The 18,530-nt window shown below is 43.0% G+C and overlaps 1 protein-coding gene across 1 annotated transcript in view; it reads right to left on the reverse strand.

The window, feature by feature from the left end:
- Positions 1-5,478: 5,478 nt before the first annotated feature.
- The window catches only part of LOC135208484 (ankyrin repeat domain-containing protein 13C-like), a gene marked incomplete in the record, with an annotated part of 63,173 nt that continues 50,121 nt past the window's right edge, over positions 5,479-18,530 (reverse strand). Inside the window, 1 exon segment of the mRNA XM_064240715.1 lies at positions 5,479-9,649. Coding sequence (XP_064096785.1) covers positions 9,634-9,649 — 16 coding nt within the window.

Below are 18,530 nucleotides of genomic sequence, written 5' to 3' on the forward strand. Positions count from 1 at the left end.
TTCCTGTTAACAGTGCTAAAGCATAATAATCCTACCAATTGTAAAGAAAGGTAATTGAGTAGTTATTTTCTATATGAAGGAGTGAATAGCTAGAGTGCCATTACTTGGCCTTTTTCTTTGAAATATTCTCTAAAATGCTTTTATGTATACAATAAAGGGTCAACACAACTCCATGCAGTGACTGTGCTAAAACTTTTTATGCTGGAGTCCTCAAATTTTACGGTTAGGAACACTAATCTAGCCCATGCTTTGACATCTTGAAGCATAAAACACTAAATTGCTTTTCCGTCTATGATCGGTTTACCTTTTCAAATAAAGAAGCAGACAAATCTCTAACCAAATCCTTTAGTGCCGATCCTCACCAGAATTAAATGAACAAAATGTTTAACAGAGGTAATCCCTTACTACTTCATTCCACTTTAGAATTTACTAAATCTTACAGAAATCTAATTAACTAAAATTCTATATACTGTTAAACTACTTACATTTAGCTATTCATCTACAGGTTGAATACTGAATCTAATTCTTTCCCTAAAAGATTCATATTTAATATATTTTAGGAAATCATTTCTCTAATACTACCTAGTTCTAATCTGCCCCATTTCCAAGAAAGCAAAGATGCTTTGAAAAAAAATCAGTTGGTATCCAGTTTATATTGTGAAATTTCTATGAATACTTGCCTGAAAACCTAATGTAATCTGAGAAAATGTAGTAAACACAACAAGCTTGTTCTTGCACTGCACTCTCATGCAATGAAAAAACAAAGATCACATCGTCAACACAACCCCTTCCCCCAAGAGAAAAAAAAAACTTTATGGAAAGCCCAACATGTAATATATACTTCATGTGATGCTTATATAAAATATATGTGCTAAGATGGAGCTGAAAAACATGATGATGTACTAAGATGGAGCAGAAACATGATGATAAAAAATGTCAAAGAAAAATAAATCGAACAATTGTCACAGCCAATAATGTGTTAACTGGGGTGATAGTAGTAGTAGTAGTAGTGGTAATGTTACATGACCCATGACTGTCCAGAACTGATTACTACTTCAAAACAAGTTACTACGATATGTTATTTGAATATGCAAAAGCTTATAGCATATATCAATATACAATATAATTATACCAGATTTTAATTTTCCATAAGTTAAAGGTAAGGAATTACAAACAAAATGCAAACAAAAGATTATTCTTGTTGAGATGCAGTGGCTATGATTTAAAAATAATTCAGAAGACGCAGTAAAAATACTATTCTAACGCCAAACTTCTGTTTACCTTCCAATTCCAATTTATCTTGCAATACTGTGAATAGCTGATGAAATTGACACTGGTAGTGCTATGCCCTTTCTGCACATTTTTTTCTTATAATTCTCATGGTTATTCCTCAGAGCCACTAAATAAAAGTTAAAAAGTAAATAACCACCATAAAATATATATACTATATACTATACATACATATATTATATGGTAGTTACAACAGCAGGAATGTAGCAAAAATATTTAAAATGAGCCATGCATTACTATGTCGTTTCACAAAAATAAAGCTGACAGATAACTTTTAAAATATAACAGCAAATTTTTACCATATCAGAATTATCAGTCCGTCTAAATGTTAATGTCCAGATATGTACTGCATGTGTATGTGTGTACTGTGCATTATGTAAAGAGGCTGAAGATTCTGAAATTTCCAGATAATCTTTTAACACTTCCATCTATTCAATATTATATCTTTGTATCCAGTGTTAAAACAGCTCATAAGTAATTCAGGCAAATGAAACCTGAATAACTTGGAAAGAACCCAAAACGTATGCATGCAAAAAACATTTGCTCTATAGTGTTCTCAGGCCTATCAGTGACCAAATACTGCTTACATCACACTTCTCAGGTCTTTGGTGACTTAAGCACTTGATATTTGGTTCGATATTGCTAACCAAATGCCCATATCCCAATAGATTGTCAAAAAAGCGTATAGGCTTCAGGCATCTGCCATGGTCATTACCCAACCAAGTACTGGCCAGACCTAACATTGCCTAACTTCAGCTTGAAGACCAGAGATATAGTGACCATGTTGCTGTCATATCAAATAATTCTTTTATTTTGTAAATGGCTGAAAAAGCAGATCATTTATGACTGTTCTTTCCTTCCAGTGAGGTACCAACAGTTATTAAGAAGGACCTCTTCAGGGAGAAGTTACTTTCCTAATTTCACATGTTCATACGAGATAGCTGTAGTATGTACATAGCAAGAGAAGCTTCCATCCTATATAATGCATGTTAAATTACAAAAACAAAACACTGCTTTAAAGGGTATAAAATATTTGTTTGTTACAATCCCCTTATTTCATAGGCAAACTTTCTGTGCAAATTTAGATGCAAGAGCTCCATTGAGAGCTTATAACAGGAATAATGCAGATAACTGCTTTACAGTAGATACTGTAAAGGTACAAAATTAAAACTTTTATTATTTAGTTTGGCCATCTTAAAGTATTACCTACTGATTGCGAGTCTAATACTATACGTAATGTACCTGTTGCTAGACCACACTATACTGAAACTTTATTTAGCTTTCATGTGCTCTAAAGGGTTATAATTTTAAAAGATCCAGTATCCAGTATCCCAAAAAATGCACTGATGTGAATACATCAACTTTGAGCAGATTAGTGTCTGCTCAGTTAGTGCTAATACAACAAATCAACTCTTCTACATGTCGATTCAAAGTAGTGTTCGTATGTAGAGCAAAAATTTACGGTTACCTATTATCAAGAAACGGTTTCAACACAAAAAATGTAAATATCAATAGCATACTTGCTTGGGTCTTCAAATATCACAACCAAAAAGATCTTTAATTGACTAGCAATATAATTTTAGACATAATATTATACTGACAGATTTCCACACAGTTAATGTTAGAAATAAAATCTTACCTGGCCATTCAAAAATTAGCATGGTTAAATCTGTCCATTTATGCTAAATCTACCAAATAATAAATATAACTCATCAATCTGACAAATCTTGAAGTCACTTAATAAAAATTTCACCTAATTGTGAGACCGGGTTAGATTCAATTCTCTGTAAGAATTCAAGCCTACAAATGGTACCCTCAAATAATCAAATATATTAAGTTATCATTACAAAAGAATGGCTTGGACCCCTTACCACCATGATTGTAAGCAAATGTAAAATCTTAAGGCAAAAAATTTGAAATCTTAAATTAAGATAAATAAAGTTTTCCTCTACTACCTAAAAAATTTTCTCTTACCATTTCATACTAGATATCAAAATTTATACAAACACAAAAGAAAAAATCCATATTATAACCACAACTTTAAATACACTTTATAGAGTGATCAAAATTAGATTTTCTGCAATTATTCAAACCAAAGGAAAGGAGCTTTAAGGTAAAATAAAAAAAATAAAAAATCTAAAAGGTTGCACAAATCATCAACTAGTTGAATTATGTAGTTTAACCAGACTACCTAGTCAAAATACTCAATTTTTGACAGCTGGATAGATTAACATAAAAGGAACATTCTGATGGAATTCTTTGTTTTCATACCTTGCTGTTCACTGATAACAAACAAGTAGTAGTGAAAATATCAAATAGAGCACATCAAATGATGCAGTAAATTTGTACCTAAGCATGGAGGATGGAGTATAATGCAATGGCCAAAGTGTGAAAGCTATGGCTACAAATATCATGTCAAATCTCATAAAAGTCAGTTTGACAGTAAAACTTCTTTTAACTATCTCAGGTGACTCTTCACCCTCCATCTGAACGACAAATGCTTTTGGACAACCCTATGTGAGGCTAGCAATGTGATCTGTCTAACCGACTTGTGTGTTAATAATATACAGTAGCTCAAATGCTCAAAATCAAGAGTCACAGCTATAAAAAGGTTTAACCAAGAGTGAAAAAGACAGCTTGAGTCACCATTTGGTGATGCCTACCTAACAAAAATGACTGAAAACCTAAAGCCCAACTTATGACACAAAATCGAAATAGTGATAAAAGGAACACTGTCATTCAATCACAAAGAATCACTAACAAAATGAACTCGAAACATACAACCACAGGTCAAGACTGACATGTACAACTACGTACAATGCTTTTTGGAATTGGAAAACAAAATAAAAATTGGATCACCAACTGCAGTTTCAAGTTTAGCTGTGCATTTAATCTTCACACTTTCTACCTTGTATATTTCACAAAAAAAAACTCCATTAGATGTTTCTCAAATGTAAATAAATTGATACCAATAGCACCTAGTGTTCCCTGATGGTCACCCATTCAAGTACTAACCAGACACAACATTGCTTAACTTCACTGATTAGGCAAGAAGCGGTTTGAATTTTTGTAAAATACAGAACTAAAAAGACAATACTAATATTTAGTAGAATATGGAACGAAAAGGGCAGCAAACATAGAACCTCATGAATTTGGATGCATGTGTATCAATAGAGCCTAGCAATGATACACTGAATCAAAACAATGAAGAGCTCCTAAAGATGTAAAAGATTACATACCCTATTAATAAACTAACTATAACACAACATCATAAGGAAGACAAAACAAAAAGGAAAGAATTAGCAATTAATAAGGGAAGAGCCAAAGAGCAAACATCTAACTAAAACATATTACATGAGAGAAGCTTATGATAAAATACAACTCACTTCCTGAATGGGGAACATCACTTACAGCATTTAAAGAAGGTCCAAATTCACCAACAAAAGATTCAAGTACTGGAAACAAATCCTTGAAAAGACTTTTCGTCAGAAACTTCAACATCTCCACTTTATATTCCAACATAAAATTGTAAGGTCACAATAAATTTGAGGAGATGAATTTTATTAAGAACAAACCCAAATATTTGGCCAGCCCTGTGAGTCAAGAATGTTAACGCACGGTGTGGTCTTATTAAACTACTTAACAATAATGCTTTACATTTACATAAGAAATAGAAAAGCAGTAAGAAAATTTTATCATGAATACTACATTAGGCCTGGTTCAAACTTCAGGTCTATATGCATTCATAATAGAATTGACCGTTTGCTACATTTTGTGTATTATTATTTAGTTGTTTAACCAGCTGATATGTTAGATTACTTAAATATATCCTTGCTTCCTCCCTTCTGCCTTGATGTACATAAATAATTTCCTCCTCCCTTATCAGCTTACGCTAAAACTACTTGTTTAAATGTCATCAACACAACTTGGTGACTGGGTTTTATTATCAATACCTCAGTTCTTATTTCTGTATATTCCCCCTGTTTAGTAAACAAGAGCTAAAGTTGCATAAATAATACAAATCTGACCCCACAAGTGTAAAGAATTTAGAAAATAAAAAAATAACTTAGTACAGTGGTTTGGATCATCTCAAAGTAGATATCCAAAATTACAAATTAATATGGGACACCAAGACTAGTAAGAAGTGGGGAAGGAGTCAATTTAGAGTTTATTGTATTGTGCAGAGAGCGAGAGAGAGAGAGAGAGAGAGAGAGAGACATTGGCCAAATTTGTAAACAGAGTTGTGGGGGACCTTTGGAAACCTTTGCATGTAGCCTATGGTGTAGCTAAGTTTGCCACCACAGGTAAAAAAGAACATTATACTAGCCCCCCTAGCCCCCCAAAAACATTTTGGAAATTGAATCAAGAAAAAGTAGGTTCAGGCAATTTTACCAAAGTGGATGAATGGAATATATGTCAGAAGTATGCCACAGATGTGTAAGAGCCTCTTGATACTGTGGGTTATATGATTAAAAAATAAAAAACTGCACATAACACCACCACCATTGACAAGAAAGTCTACTTGCGAGGGTTACGTCGTTGCTTGACAAAGAGTAATCATTCCAACGACAACAAAACTTACGCAAGATCATTTCACTTTACATTAGTATTTTACTATATTTTTATATTTCAAGGTATAATTTCACTTTAGACCGGTATCGTACTCTATTTAAGATTTCATAGTAATTTCACTTTAGATTGGTATCATATTCATCTATACAAATTTCCCCCTAAAATAGGCTCCAACAAAGAAAAATTAAAAAAGATTCCCTATGATATTGCCACTAGACTGATACTCAACTGATCCTCAGGGTTCACAGCCACTAAAATAAAAATATATTTTAGTTATTTTTTTTTTATAATAATTTCAGTAGTATAGCTTTTTGGACCGACATGAAAACCCATTTGTTACACATTGTTCATTGTATGGTAGTTTTTCAACAGATATCAAGGGTTTGTATAATGCTCTATCCAATCTATCTAGCTGACCAAAATTTACTTTTAGTAACACAGCAATGCCATATTAGATATTCCTGCATTAGTGTTAAGAACTGCACTACCATTCCAGATTCATTTGACATTAAGGGTGCATGCTAGGTGCCTGAAAGGCTTGGCTAGGTTAGAGTTTTATACTTTTTGACAACCATAAACAAAACGAACAGTACATTTCTTAACACTGTGAAATTGTAATTCTTTGCCAATGCTAAGACTGACAACCTATAAAGTTAAGAACTTTTCTGGATAAATATTCTGTTAACTGCCTAACCTATGTCTCCCAATGTAAGCATCGATGTAAGCTTAGACAACCTGAGAACATTTGTTCACATCAGTGACTAAAGGACCCCTCTGCTACCTGTCAATTATCCACTTATTACATATAAATATTTGATAATTTTCCATTTCTCAAAATATTGATAAAAGCTTCCTAAAATAGTGCAGTAAACCCCAAGGTTTCAAGAAATACAATACTGACTTGATTTGCACTTTTTGGAGCAGCACCTGCCAAGACTTGAAAACTCCACAATCGCACACATATGGTCACTACATAAAATAATACAATGTTTAGTTTACCCACAAGACATAAATAAAAATAAAAACCAACTGCAAACATGCTTCTTGAATACTATCTATTCATTTTCATCAGGCACACAATTCCAAGTATCTTTATTTGGATAATTGTAAGGCATTAACCTATGGAGTGCTCAATTACTTAAAAAAATTAATTCTTTCTCCTATCATTATTCCTTAGAATATCAAAATTCCCCTGGGTTTTCTATGAAGTAAGCATAATTTCATTATTGGAAAGTGACAGAAACTGAGAACTAACTCCTTTATTCCATGCTGTTTAATAACTGTGCAGATGATGTTTTAAAGTCAAGATTAAATCAAGACAGTTTAAGTTGTTGCTAACAACTCACAGCTTAAAAACTTATGAGTAAGATTTTGTACAGAATAAGTGACAAACACTCTTGGTTCTCAGCAGTGATAAAAAAATCTGTGGAATATGTAATGTGAAAACTAAAATGATCTATGTAAACCATTTTCTGCTATGCTTAGAGAGCTGTACAGAAAACAGTTCTTAATACAGTAGACAGTGTTCCCCCCTTATTCACGGGGATGCGTTCCAAACCCTCAAATGGCTAGAATCCGCGAATAGTTGAAACCCCTATAATACCGCCTGTTTTGTTAGTTAAAACTCAAGAAGAAAAACCCACTAAAAATGTTTATGCCTGGTTTTTTAAATAGTTTAATCACAAAAAGTGCATTTTATGATGACATTGATAAAATAAACAGGAATTTGTGGATAATTTCTCATAGAAAAATACCACGAATAGGCAAATTTTCCGTGAATAATGGGGGTACGTATATGTTCCACAGAGAAGTCCGTGAACATGTAGCACACGAATACGAGGGGTTCGCTGTACCTCAAGATTTAACGACACTGATTTTCAAAATCCTCAAACATTACACTTATCAGTCAGTACCTTCTTTTTACTTACTTATTAACAACTATAAATATTAAATAACTTAGGTATAAATAATAAAATCACTACGAAAAATAAAAATTCCCAAACAACTTAATGAAACTATGATTTTTGTTCACCAACAAATTACCTTTAACACCAAGCACTAGACCCTTCAAACATGTGGAAACTGCTATGAATTATATTTCTATCCAAACTGAAATATCATCCTTAATAAATGATACCTATGTCATTGTTATTTCAGCAAGAATTTTCACGTTTATCCAATGCCTGAAGGTGAAAAATAATATAAAAACTAACATCAAAATAATTCAAGTTAAATATGCATGAACCACAATATGACTCGCATATGCATACATTAAAAAGAAAAGTTGTACAAAGAAAGCAAAAAAAAAAAAACAGTGTAGAATGCCAGGTTACAAGGTACAGTACAGTGTACTTGTGAGTAGTGTTGAGTATAAACTCAAGGCTACATTCTGCAAAACTTGACCAAAATTGCTGCTCAGCAGCAACCTATCAAAAATAACGATACCAATAACTAAAGTTATAAAGTCAAAAGTTTTCATTCATAAGAGAGACAAATTCCAACCAACTATCTATTAGTACATTTCCAAAAAAGCATCATGTCTGGAATGATTTCGGCATTGATGGACAACTGTTCTACAATATTTATACAATAGTAATTATAGAAAATCCTTTCTGTACAATTCTACTGCATAGGGCAATATATTTCCTCTACTACATACTGCATAGGGCAATATATTTCCTCTTCTAGAAAGACCTCTAGCCTAAATATAAATGCTAACATCTACTTGAGCTCTACCCTATTCTGTGGAATATTTCAAAGTATATCTTGGTGCTAGTTAACAATTTGAACAGGCCATTGTAAAAATACTAGGTTGTTAATTGTTCTATTGAACTCCATACACACACTAGTGACCCTGCATAAAGATGTGCCCTATGGGTGATGAATAAACTTTTGTGACACAATTTGTTTTGAGCCTTGTCAGGGTTTTACAGACTTCAAAGGAAAGGTTCAACAAAACTGTGGGAAAAAATAATTTTTTTTTCTTAAATTTCTGAACAACACTCTTAGGCTTTTAAGTTTTGGGTGAAGAAAAATACACCACAATATGTGAAAACCTACTTAAAAGAATGGTTCTCAGCGATCAATTAAAATGAAGCATGAGGATGAGTAAGGACTCCCCATACCCATTTGCAATGGAATGTCCACAATAATATACTCTGTCCTAGGCAATTCCAGGAATTTCTGTGGGATAGTTTCATCCTCAACAGAATTTACTGCCTGCCCGAAATCTCTTCTAGCTAATGAGTTTGTATTACCTTTACATAAAGTGGGATGGATTTCTGCATTAGCCAAATTATAGTGATTGTCTTTATTCACATTCATTGTAGTGTTTTTCCAAGGAGTTGAAGTGACTACATTAAATGATTGCTGCATCACACCATCACAATGTTGCTTATGTATCTGTTTACTGGGTTTTTCTGTATTTTTGCAAACATCATTACAAACATCAGCTTCCTCAGACTTAATGTGACTAGAACCCGAGGTAACTGAGCTGACAGAGTAAAAAGATGGTTCACTTGAAATGTCACCTACTTCAGATTCCTCCTGTAATTCCGGTAACGTTGTTTGAGAAGAAGACTGGACACACTGCAAAGGCTTGAGCAGAGGTGGAGGTGTAGGTGAGGTACAAGGTAATAAGGTTAAAAGACAGGAAGTGCCAGATAACGGATTATTACAACTGCTTTCAGACTTCCCGTGATTCCAGACAGGACCTTGCTCCTCTTGTTCCTGCGCACTGGAGACACTTACAAGGCTAAGGTCCTCATACCGTCATAATTCAGGGAACCTGATAAAGAGCAAATGAAAAATTACTTTATGACTGTATCTATCCATGCACAGGTGAGGAAAACATTTCATCGCAACTTGAACAGTTTGTACAAGTATTAGTAAAAAGTATAGCATCTTTTACATGTCTTCTTGAAAAGTAAGGTATTAATCATTGAAGTCAGCTAAGCTGAGGTGATACTGGACAGACTTACAAACGACTCAAAAGTAACCCATTAAAAATATATGCCATGCATGTCATGTAACTTGAACTGACCAAATTTTCTTATCTCATTACTATTTGGGTCTCCAACTCCAAAATTGGCAAATAAAAATTAGTAAGCAAGAAAATGCAGTGTGTAAGAAAGTTACATAACTACACAATATTGTTTAAGATGGTTCTTTTAATTGATTACAAATTCTTATTTCTATCTATTTCTGGAACCTTCATCATCACTCATTCATTAAATATAAGAACAAAAACAGCAATTTGTCAAAGGGTGTAGATACTGGGGTGCCTTTGGATGTTGAGGCTGAGGCTGTTTGAGGCTATCCTTACTTTCATTGCTCTTGGACTACTATCACCTCAGTTACTACATTCCTAACGCTCAATACTGACATTATTACAATGGCCAATCTGGTAAATTATCTCTAACTGGATTGAACAGTGTTGCTAGTAACTGGGAAGGAGAGCTTTTTATCCTTCTCATATAAATTACTTTACCTTCATGCAAGTACATCAGCAGTAATGATGTTGCAAACCTTAGCAGGTACCAACATAAAAAAATGATACTATATCTGCTTGATCCTCCTAACAATCAAATCTCAATCTCTGGGTGGGTTGCGAGGAAGGCCAAGGGTACCCAAGAGGACTGTAAGGACTATTTGGGGAGGACTTAAGAGGAACTCAAGTATGATCTGCCAGGCAAAATCACAATTTTTGGAAGTAAAATAACAATTTGTCGAAAATTGTATTTTTCCTAACTATACAAACCTGAGGTCCTTTAACAATAGGAATGTAACTTGCGGCAGCTGGAACCGGTCTTAAGCTTTGAACAAGGGAGTTCGGTAGTTAACTGCTTGTCCGACAGTCAGCGCACCACGCGACTGGGAGGTGAAGAATCACTTTGGTTTAGGCCCAGGAAAAAACAGAGTGAGGGGTGGCATGAGGTGGGACTATGTATAAAGGACCTCAGGTTTGTATAGTTAGGAAAAATACAATTTTCGACAAATTGTTATTTGTTCCGATACGTAATACAAACCATCGGTCCTTTAACAATAGGAAGACTCATCTTGGTGTCTGGAATCTTGAGTCAATGAACAGACTGGTGTTCGTCCAACCTTGGTTCCCTCCCTGGTCGTAAGAGCAGAGGGAGGGATCCTAGCCTCTGCCCAATGATCGGGGTATGTACCGCAGGATCAATGGTCAGACCTCTGAACCCAAGTTATAAGAGGGAGGCCAGTGTACCTCTTAAAACTAGCAAGCAAGAACTTGTTCCTATTGCAAGAGCCAATATGAAGTCATAGGTTTGTCTCTTGTTGGTTTCCACTCCCCCCCCCCCCCTCCCCCCCCCTCTTGTTGGGGGGGAGTGGTGGATAAATGCTCCTATCCCTAATGAAAGGGATAGGTTGGAGCTTGGTTGGGTAGCTTACCTGCATCGGCCTCCTGTTCCAGCGTGGTGACGACCATGTTCCTCTGCCCACAGGTAGTGGGAAAGAAAAAGATGAGGAAGAGAAGCCAGTCACACTCTCATTCACTCATCCATTCATGCAGTCACAAGGATGCGATGCTGTTCTGTCCGCTCGGGTGCTGGGTAAGCTACACAACCTGTTGAGCAGCCACCACGGGTGCCAAGGAAAAAGTGTCCAAGGACCTGTGGGCAATATCCCCAAGGTAGAAGGAGGTGAAGGTGGTCTGGTTGGCCCAGACCCCCACCTTCAGGACCTGCACCAAGGAGAAGTTCTTGCGGAACACAAGGGAAGGACCAATACCTCTGACTTCGTGGGCTCTCGGACAAAGGGTATAGATGTCGTCGCTACCATCAGCTTCGTACGCCCTCCTGATCACCTCACGCAGCCAGAAAGAAAGTGTGTTCTTGGATACTTCTTTCTTGGTCACCCCGGTGCTAACAAAGAGGCGTCGACACTCAGGCCTGAGGTGCCGAGTTCTCTTCAGATAGCGCCGCAGGACAAAGGAGCATCTCATCCGCATCGTTGTCAGCGAAGTCCTTTAGAGTGGGGATTGTGAATGACTCGAACCGGTCGTCAGGAACCGATGGATACTGAGTCTTCGCTACGAAGTTTGGGACGAAATCGAGCGTCACAGAACCCCATCCCCAGGAATGCTTGACGTTGAAGGATAGATCATGAAGTTCCCCTACTCTCTTCGCCGATGCCAGGGCCAGCAAGAGGAGGGTCTTGAGGGTCAGATCCCTGTCTGACGACTATCGGAGTGGCTCGAAGGAACTTCGAGTCAGACTCCTAAGGACGAGAGCCACATCACACCCTGGGGGTCCGAGTTCCCTGGGTGGGCCAGACCTCTCGAAGCTCCTCATCAGAAGGGAGATCTCGAACGAGTTCGTGATATCCACTCCCCTCGCTTCAGGACTAGGGCCAAGGTGGCCCTGTATCCTTTGACTATGGGGACGGAGAGGAGCTTCTCTCGGCGAAGAAAAATGAGGAAATCGCTACCAGCTGAAGAGTGGCTCTGAAAGGAGATAGACCCCGTCTACGACACCAACCACAGAAGACGGCCCACTTTCCCTGGTACACAGCTGCAGAGGACTGTCTGATGTACCCAGCCTTCTCTTTTGCTGCTCGGCGAGAAAAGCCTCTCGCTCGCAAGAGATGGTAGATAACAGTCAGCCGTGAAGACAAATGGACTGGACTGACTGGTGGTACCGTTTTACATGTGCCTGGCAGAGGAGGTTGTGCCAAGGGGGAATCTCTCTCGGTGCTTCCGCGAGCAGAGCCAGCAGGTCCGGATACCAGATGGCCTGAGGCCACTCGGGAGCCACCAGGATCATCCGGAGATTCGGGGTGACCAGCGCTCTGCTGATCACCTTGCGAATCAGACAGAACGGTGGAAAGGTGTAGACGAAGAGGTTGTCCCACGGGTGTTGAAGAGCGTCCTCTGCAACTGCCCATGGCTCCGGCACAACCGAGTAGAAAACCTGAAGTTTCCTGTTGTGCAGGTGGCGAACAGATCTACAACTGGACACCCCCACAGGTTCAAGAACCTTTCCGCCACGTCTGGGTGTAGGGACCATTCGGTCCCTATCACCTGATCCCGACAGCTGAGCTTGTCTGCTACTACATTCCTCTTGCCTGGAATGTAGCGGGCTGACAGCTCTACTGAGTGAGCCATGGCCCACTCGTGCACCTGCAATGTCAACTGGTGCAACGGGAGGGACACTAGGCCCCCCTGTTTGTTGACGTATGCCACTACTGTGGTGTTGTCGCACATCAACACCACTGAGTGTCCCATCAGACGGTCCTGGAACTCTTGGAGAGCGAGAAACGCTGCCTTGAGCTCCACTACGTTAATGTGAAGGTGCTTGTCGTGATGATCCCACACGCCTGCAGTCAGCAACTCCTCCAGGTGTGCACCCCATCCCTCAGTTGATGCGTCTGAAAACAGCAACATCTCCGGGGGGAAGTGCGGTGAGGCACTCCTCTTACGAGGTTCCTGTCGTCCAGCCACCAGGCTAGGTCCTGCCTCACCTCCTCCGTGAGGGACACAGGGAAGTACGGTGGGTCTCTTGCCTGTGACCAACTCTCCTTTAGCCTCCACTGGAGAGACCGCAGGTGAAGACGCCTGTGAGGGACTAACTTCTCGAGTGACGACAGGTGGCCGATCACGACCTGCCACTGCTAAGCTGGCTGTTCCTGCCGAGACAGGAACTGGTCGGCTGCCTCCCTGAATCTGCGGGGAAGACTCGCCCTGCTACCGTATCAATGAGCATACCCAAGTACTTCATCCTCTGCTTGGGCTCGAGATCTGACTTCTCGAAGTTTACCACGATCCCCAGATTGCGGCATAACTCGAGGAGCCGATCCCTGTCACGTAGCAACTGCGAGTGGGAGCTCGCCAGGACTAACCAGTCGTTGAGATACCTCAGAAGATGTATCCCTAACAAGTGGGCCCAAGCAGACACCAGAGTGAACCCTTGCGTGAACACCTGTGGGGTGGTTAAGAGACCGAAGCAAAGTGCCCTCAATTGGTACACCGTCCAGTCGAGGATGAAGCGGAGGTACTTCCTGGAGGATTGATGAACGGGTATCAGGAAATACGCGTCCTTCAAGTCCACTGAAAGCATAAAGTCGTTCTCCCTGATGGAGTCGAGCACGGAGCGTGCCGTCTCTATCGTGAACCGAGACTGGCGAACAAATCGGTTCAGGGGAGAGAGATCTATCACCGGGTGCCAGCCCCCCAAAGACTTCTCCACCAGGAAAAGACGGCTGTAAAAGCTCGGTGACCGATCCCTGACAATCTCCACAGCTCCTTTGCTCAGCATGGCTTAGACTTCCTGCCGAAGTGCTACATCCTTGGATGAACCGGAAACGTAAGTCTGAAGGTGGACCGGGTTGGAGGTGAGGGGTGGCCGAGACTTGAAGGGTAGTAGATACCCCTTAAGGACGTCTACTATCCAGGTCTCTGCTCCATAGCGCTGCCATGTTGCCCAATAGCTCGCCAGGCACCCCAACTTCCGGCAGCATGTGAGGGGGAACGCCGTCCCTAGCGTTTCCCACCTCTTCGACTTCTTCTTCCTAGCTCCCCCTCGTGATGAGGGCTGGTGACGGTCGCTCCTTGAAGAAGTCGAAGGCAGTCTTTCCTCTGGGCTTCAACGATGCAATCGTCTTGGCCGCAGAGGAAGCGCTAGCCAAACTCTTGGGCTTGGCCGCAGTAGCTCGAGGCTGCCTAGCCGCCTTTGAGACTGCCTGGTGCACTAGACAGTCACTGTCGTCAGTGCGCCATTGTTCCACCGCAGCGTCCACCATCTCTCCTGGGAAGAGAGGAGGAACTCCGCACCGGTCCGTTGCGAAGACCCAGAGCCGCCTCACGCCCAGCCGCCCTGGTCACTCAGGTGAGGACTGCGTCCCTACGCCGAAGAACCAGGTTGGCACACAGGTTTGCCGTCTGGTGGGCTAGGTAGGAGATGGCTCTACCTCCAGACTGGCACAGTCTCCCGAAAGCCGGGTCCCCTTCAGGACTGATGTTTCCCAAGGAGGCTGCGACCTTAGACATGTGAGGGACCACAGTTCTAGCCAGGAGACTGCTTGGAATGCTGCCATGGCGGTTGATTCCAAGGCAAGCCTCTTGCTGCAAGAACCATAGGTTCTCCGACAGGAGCTGCTGCAGAGACACCCCCGGAGTTAGCCTAGCTAGCTCCGGGTTAACCTGTTTGGGCGACAGAGGGTCCTCCGATGGCACGTAGAATCTCCTCTGTCGCAGTAAGGCGGGGGAAGTAGCTTGGACGACCTGCCTGACCGTAGCGAACCCTCCTGTCCGAAGATAAGAGCGTCCACCTGGCCCAGCACCGAGTCAGCCAGAGCAGATCACGGCAGAACCACCGTCGTCCTGGGTTCCTTCTTAGGACCCCAGAACGACTCAAGGCTGGACGTAGGCTCAGCAGGCGGGAGCTGCAATCCTTCCCAGAGGTCGTTGTGCTGACGAATCAGCGCAATAACCTCAGAAAACGACCTCTGGATCTCGGGAGTGACTGCGTCCTGCGGAGACGGACCCTCAAGTCCCTCCAGCAAGAACGCCTCCCGAGATCCTTCTCCTTCAGAAGGAGGAACTGCAACAGACCCCTCTCGGTCTACTCTGGCCACTTGCGCGTACGATTTGGTCGGTCCTAAGATCGTGCCAGGTTCGTAAGGCATCGTGGTGGGACCGTGAGGAGTGCGCTCCCCACGATCACTCTGGTTCGCCTCGCTCTTCCCAGTGTAACCTGAGGAAGTTGAAGGGATCGGAGAGGAAGATCTTACACTCCCCCCTAGCCCACCGCCAGGACCGGTGTGCTTGGGGGGCTGCAGGCGATCGCCGAGCTGCAGGCCTGGTCGCGTGGCTCTCCGGGGGAGAGCGGCTGGACCGAGAACAGCAGCTCCAGTCCCGAGCGTCAGAAGAGCTGCTACTGGTCCCCCTACCTGTCCAGTCCCGGTGGGAGCAGCGGTCAGGGGAACCGGCAGAGTCCGCTGTCGCGGTGGGAGCGGGGCCTGTCCTCACGGCACGTCATGCCGCTGGGACCAGCCGTAGCCGGTCCCGGCGACCAAGGGAACCTCTTCCTTGCCTCAGCCCAAGGCCGGTCTGGGACCGTCGCATCAACCCTGGGTACCAGCAGATCGCCATGAGAGCGATAGCTGGTCTGGCGGGGGTCACCTGAGCGGCTCTCACCAGTCTTCCGCTCCGTGCCTAGGTCCTGGCACCGAGCAAACTCGGAAGCCTGAGCCTTGGCTGCACGGTCACCCGAGGGCGACTGTGCACCTGGTACCTCTCGCGAACGAGAGGCCAAGACGGAACCTGATGTAGCGGCAGAACCCCTAGCACCAGGTGAGGAGGTACCGGTTTTAGCCTGTACCCCTCTGGTCCTCGCCGCCTTCTTCCTTGTGGAAGGAGAGACGGGCCCCACTCCCGAAGGAGTGGAGTGAGACAGGCCCTTAGAAGTTCCCGAAGGAGACTTCTTAGGGGGGGAGGAGGCGGCCTTCTTCTTCCTCGGTGAAGCCTTGGAAGTTGAAGGGGAAGAGGCAGCAGCAGACGACGAAGACACCTTTCTCCTCTTCCTCTTCTTCATCAGCTTCCTCAGGACAGTCGTCAGGTCCTCCATCCAGGAAGGAGCAACACCACGGGCAGGAACGACATCAGCAGGGGTTGGTCCAGGGACAGCAGGAATGGCAGGTGCGGCAGGAGGAGGGGCAGCAGCTAGCGACATCCTGGGCACCGGAAGTCAGGGGCTGAGGCGAGAGCGGCGAAGCCGGGCGGCGGTGTCATGGCCCTCCTTGGTACGCCTGGTAGTGGCACCTGGACAGCAGCTGAAGGAGTTACCATGGTCAGTTGTTGGGTATAGACCAGATGAGGAAGGGCGGCATACCCCGGAGTCGACACGGTGGTGGTACTGGTGGTTACCAGACCGTGGGTTACCGGTCTGGAGCCACTCACCAAGTGATACAACAGCCCCTGAACACTCGGTGTCCCCTGGAGTCCCAGCGAGAACCAAACCTGACCGAGGTCGTCACCCGCGGCAGGCACACCTGAGGAGGCAAAGGTCGGGTTAGTAGGGAGAGGGTTCCCCCTCGCCCGGGGGGTGACAAGTCCCACCCCAAGCGAACAGAAGACCCCGAGTACAACTGAATGTTGGGTATCTCACCCCCTCCTCCACGCTCGACCGATCAGGCGAAGAGAAGGAGCGAGCAAACCCCCCGCTCACTCGTCATTCTGAGTTGCCATGTAATCCATTCCAAGAAGGAATGCATTCAGCTAGAACCATCGAGCGCAAGAAAATACGCTTGAGAATTTGCAATTTAACCAAAACGAATTTCGGTGAATGCAAACGCTGTGATGATGTTGTTGTAACAATACCACAAGTATCTCAAAATCAAAACTGGTAACTCTAGGGAGGCTTGCAGGGCAGTCCCAAGTTGTAGTTCAATTAAGAAGATACTATTCGTTTCGGTCACAACCCGTAGAGGTAACTACGGTATGTGCCTACACCTCAGACCATTCAACTGAGAACAGAAGCATGTCGCGAGGGCAATATACATAGTATATTTGTAGGTTCCTGTACATAGACCTCCAGCCTAAATTCTCTTCCATTCGAGGAACAAGAATAAGGACTGGGAGCCGACCCCCTTCATTCTCTAATGAAGAGAGCGAAGGTGAAGATTTCCTGAAGGAAGACTTCTACGGTGATAACAGGATACTGGAGACGATACTTCAAGCTGAACTGGATGTTCCCACCCATTCTTCTCTATCCCGGGGCTGACCGCCTACTGAAGCGACGGACTGTTGGGTCCATCCAAGCTGAGCCCCTCCCGAGTTATTCTTCCTTCAGCAGCAGTACTTTCTTCGTACGCTAGAAATTCCAGGAACTCGAGCATTCGGCGAGATTCACAATTATCGTAGTAACAATTATCTGGGATTCTCGTCTCGCCCACTCTGGACCGTGGTTTCGCCCAAGTGTTTGCAGATCATAGAAGACCAAAACACTCGGAGAGTGCTAGGAACTCCGAAAAATTGTGAGCACTCGGCAAAACCCCCCAAATTTCGTCAGACGATCATTGTCTGGTGGTCCTCCCGATTCCCGTAGAAATTGAGGATTGGGCAAGATCCTTCCTCAACAACGAGGACTTTACATCAGGTAGGACCCAAAGGTCCCTCCAGGAACGAATCCCTGACGCAAAATCCTAAGGAGAACACTCTGCAGGAGCCCTCCCCTTCCCATCGCAGCCATAGGAAGAGAGGGAATGGGGGAGGAAGATGGGACGCTCTGGCTTGCCTTGCCAGCGGAACTAGCAGTTGGAGAAGCGAGTTACGGGCAGCCAACAACCTGCGGTGATGGCCGCTCCGATTCTAGGAAAACTTTACTGTCTGGAGAAAACGTTTTCCCGAGGAGGGTTACGAAATTTGTACTGTAGGCTAAATGTCTGCCGCCACCATGACCGTCGTCTGGGTGGGGTTGAGCATGCACCTGACAGAAGAGAGCCGATACCATCCTCCGACGCGTCCCAGTTCTCGTTGAGGTCGAAACCTCTCAAGAGGACCAAAGGGGGAGCCCACCCCGGTCTCTGCGTGCATGGTCCAGCGGGACTGTCATGTGAACAGCGGTGATGGTCACTCCAAGAGTCTAGGAAGCGTCATCGCCTCGCCAGCCCCCATGGTCTCCTCCACCCACTTGAGCGTAAGA

This window comes from Macrobrachium nipponense, chromosome 35 (genome assembly GCF_015104395.2).
Source record: "Macrobrachium nipponense isolate FS-2020 chromosome 35, ASM1510439v2, whole genome shotgun sequence".
NCBI lineage: Eukaryota > Metazoa > Arthropoda > Malacostraca > Decapoda > Palaemonidae > Macrobrachium > Macrobrachium nipponense.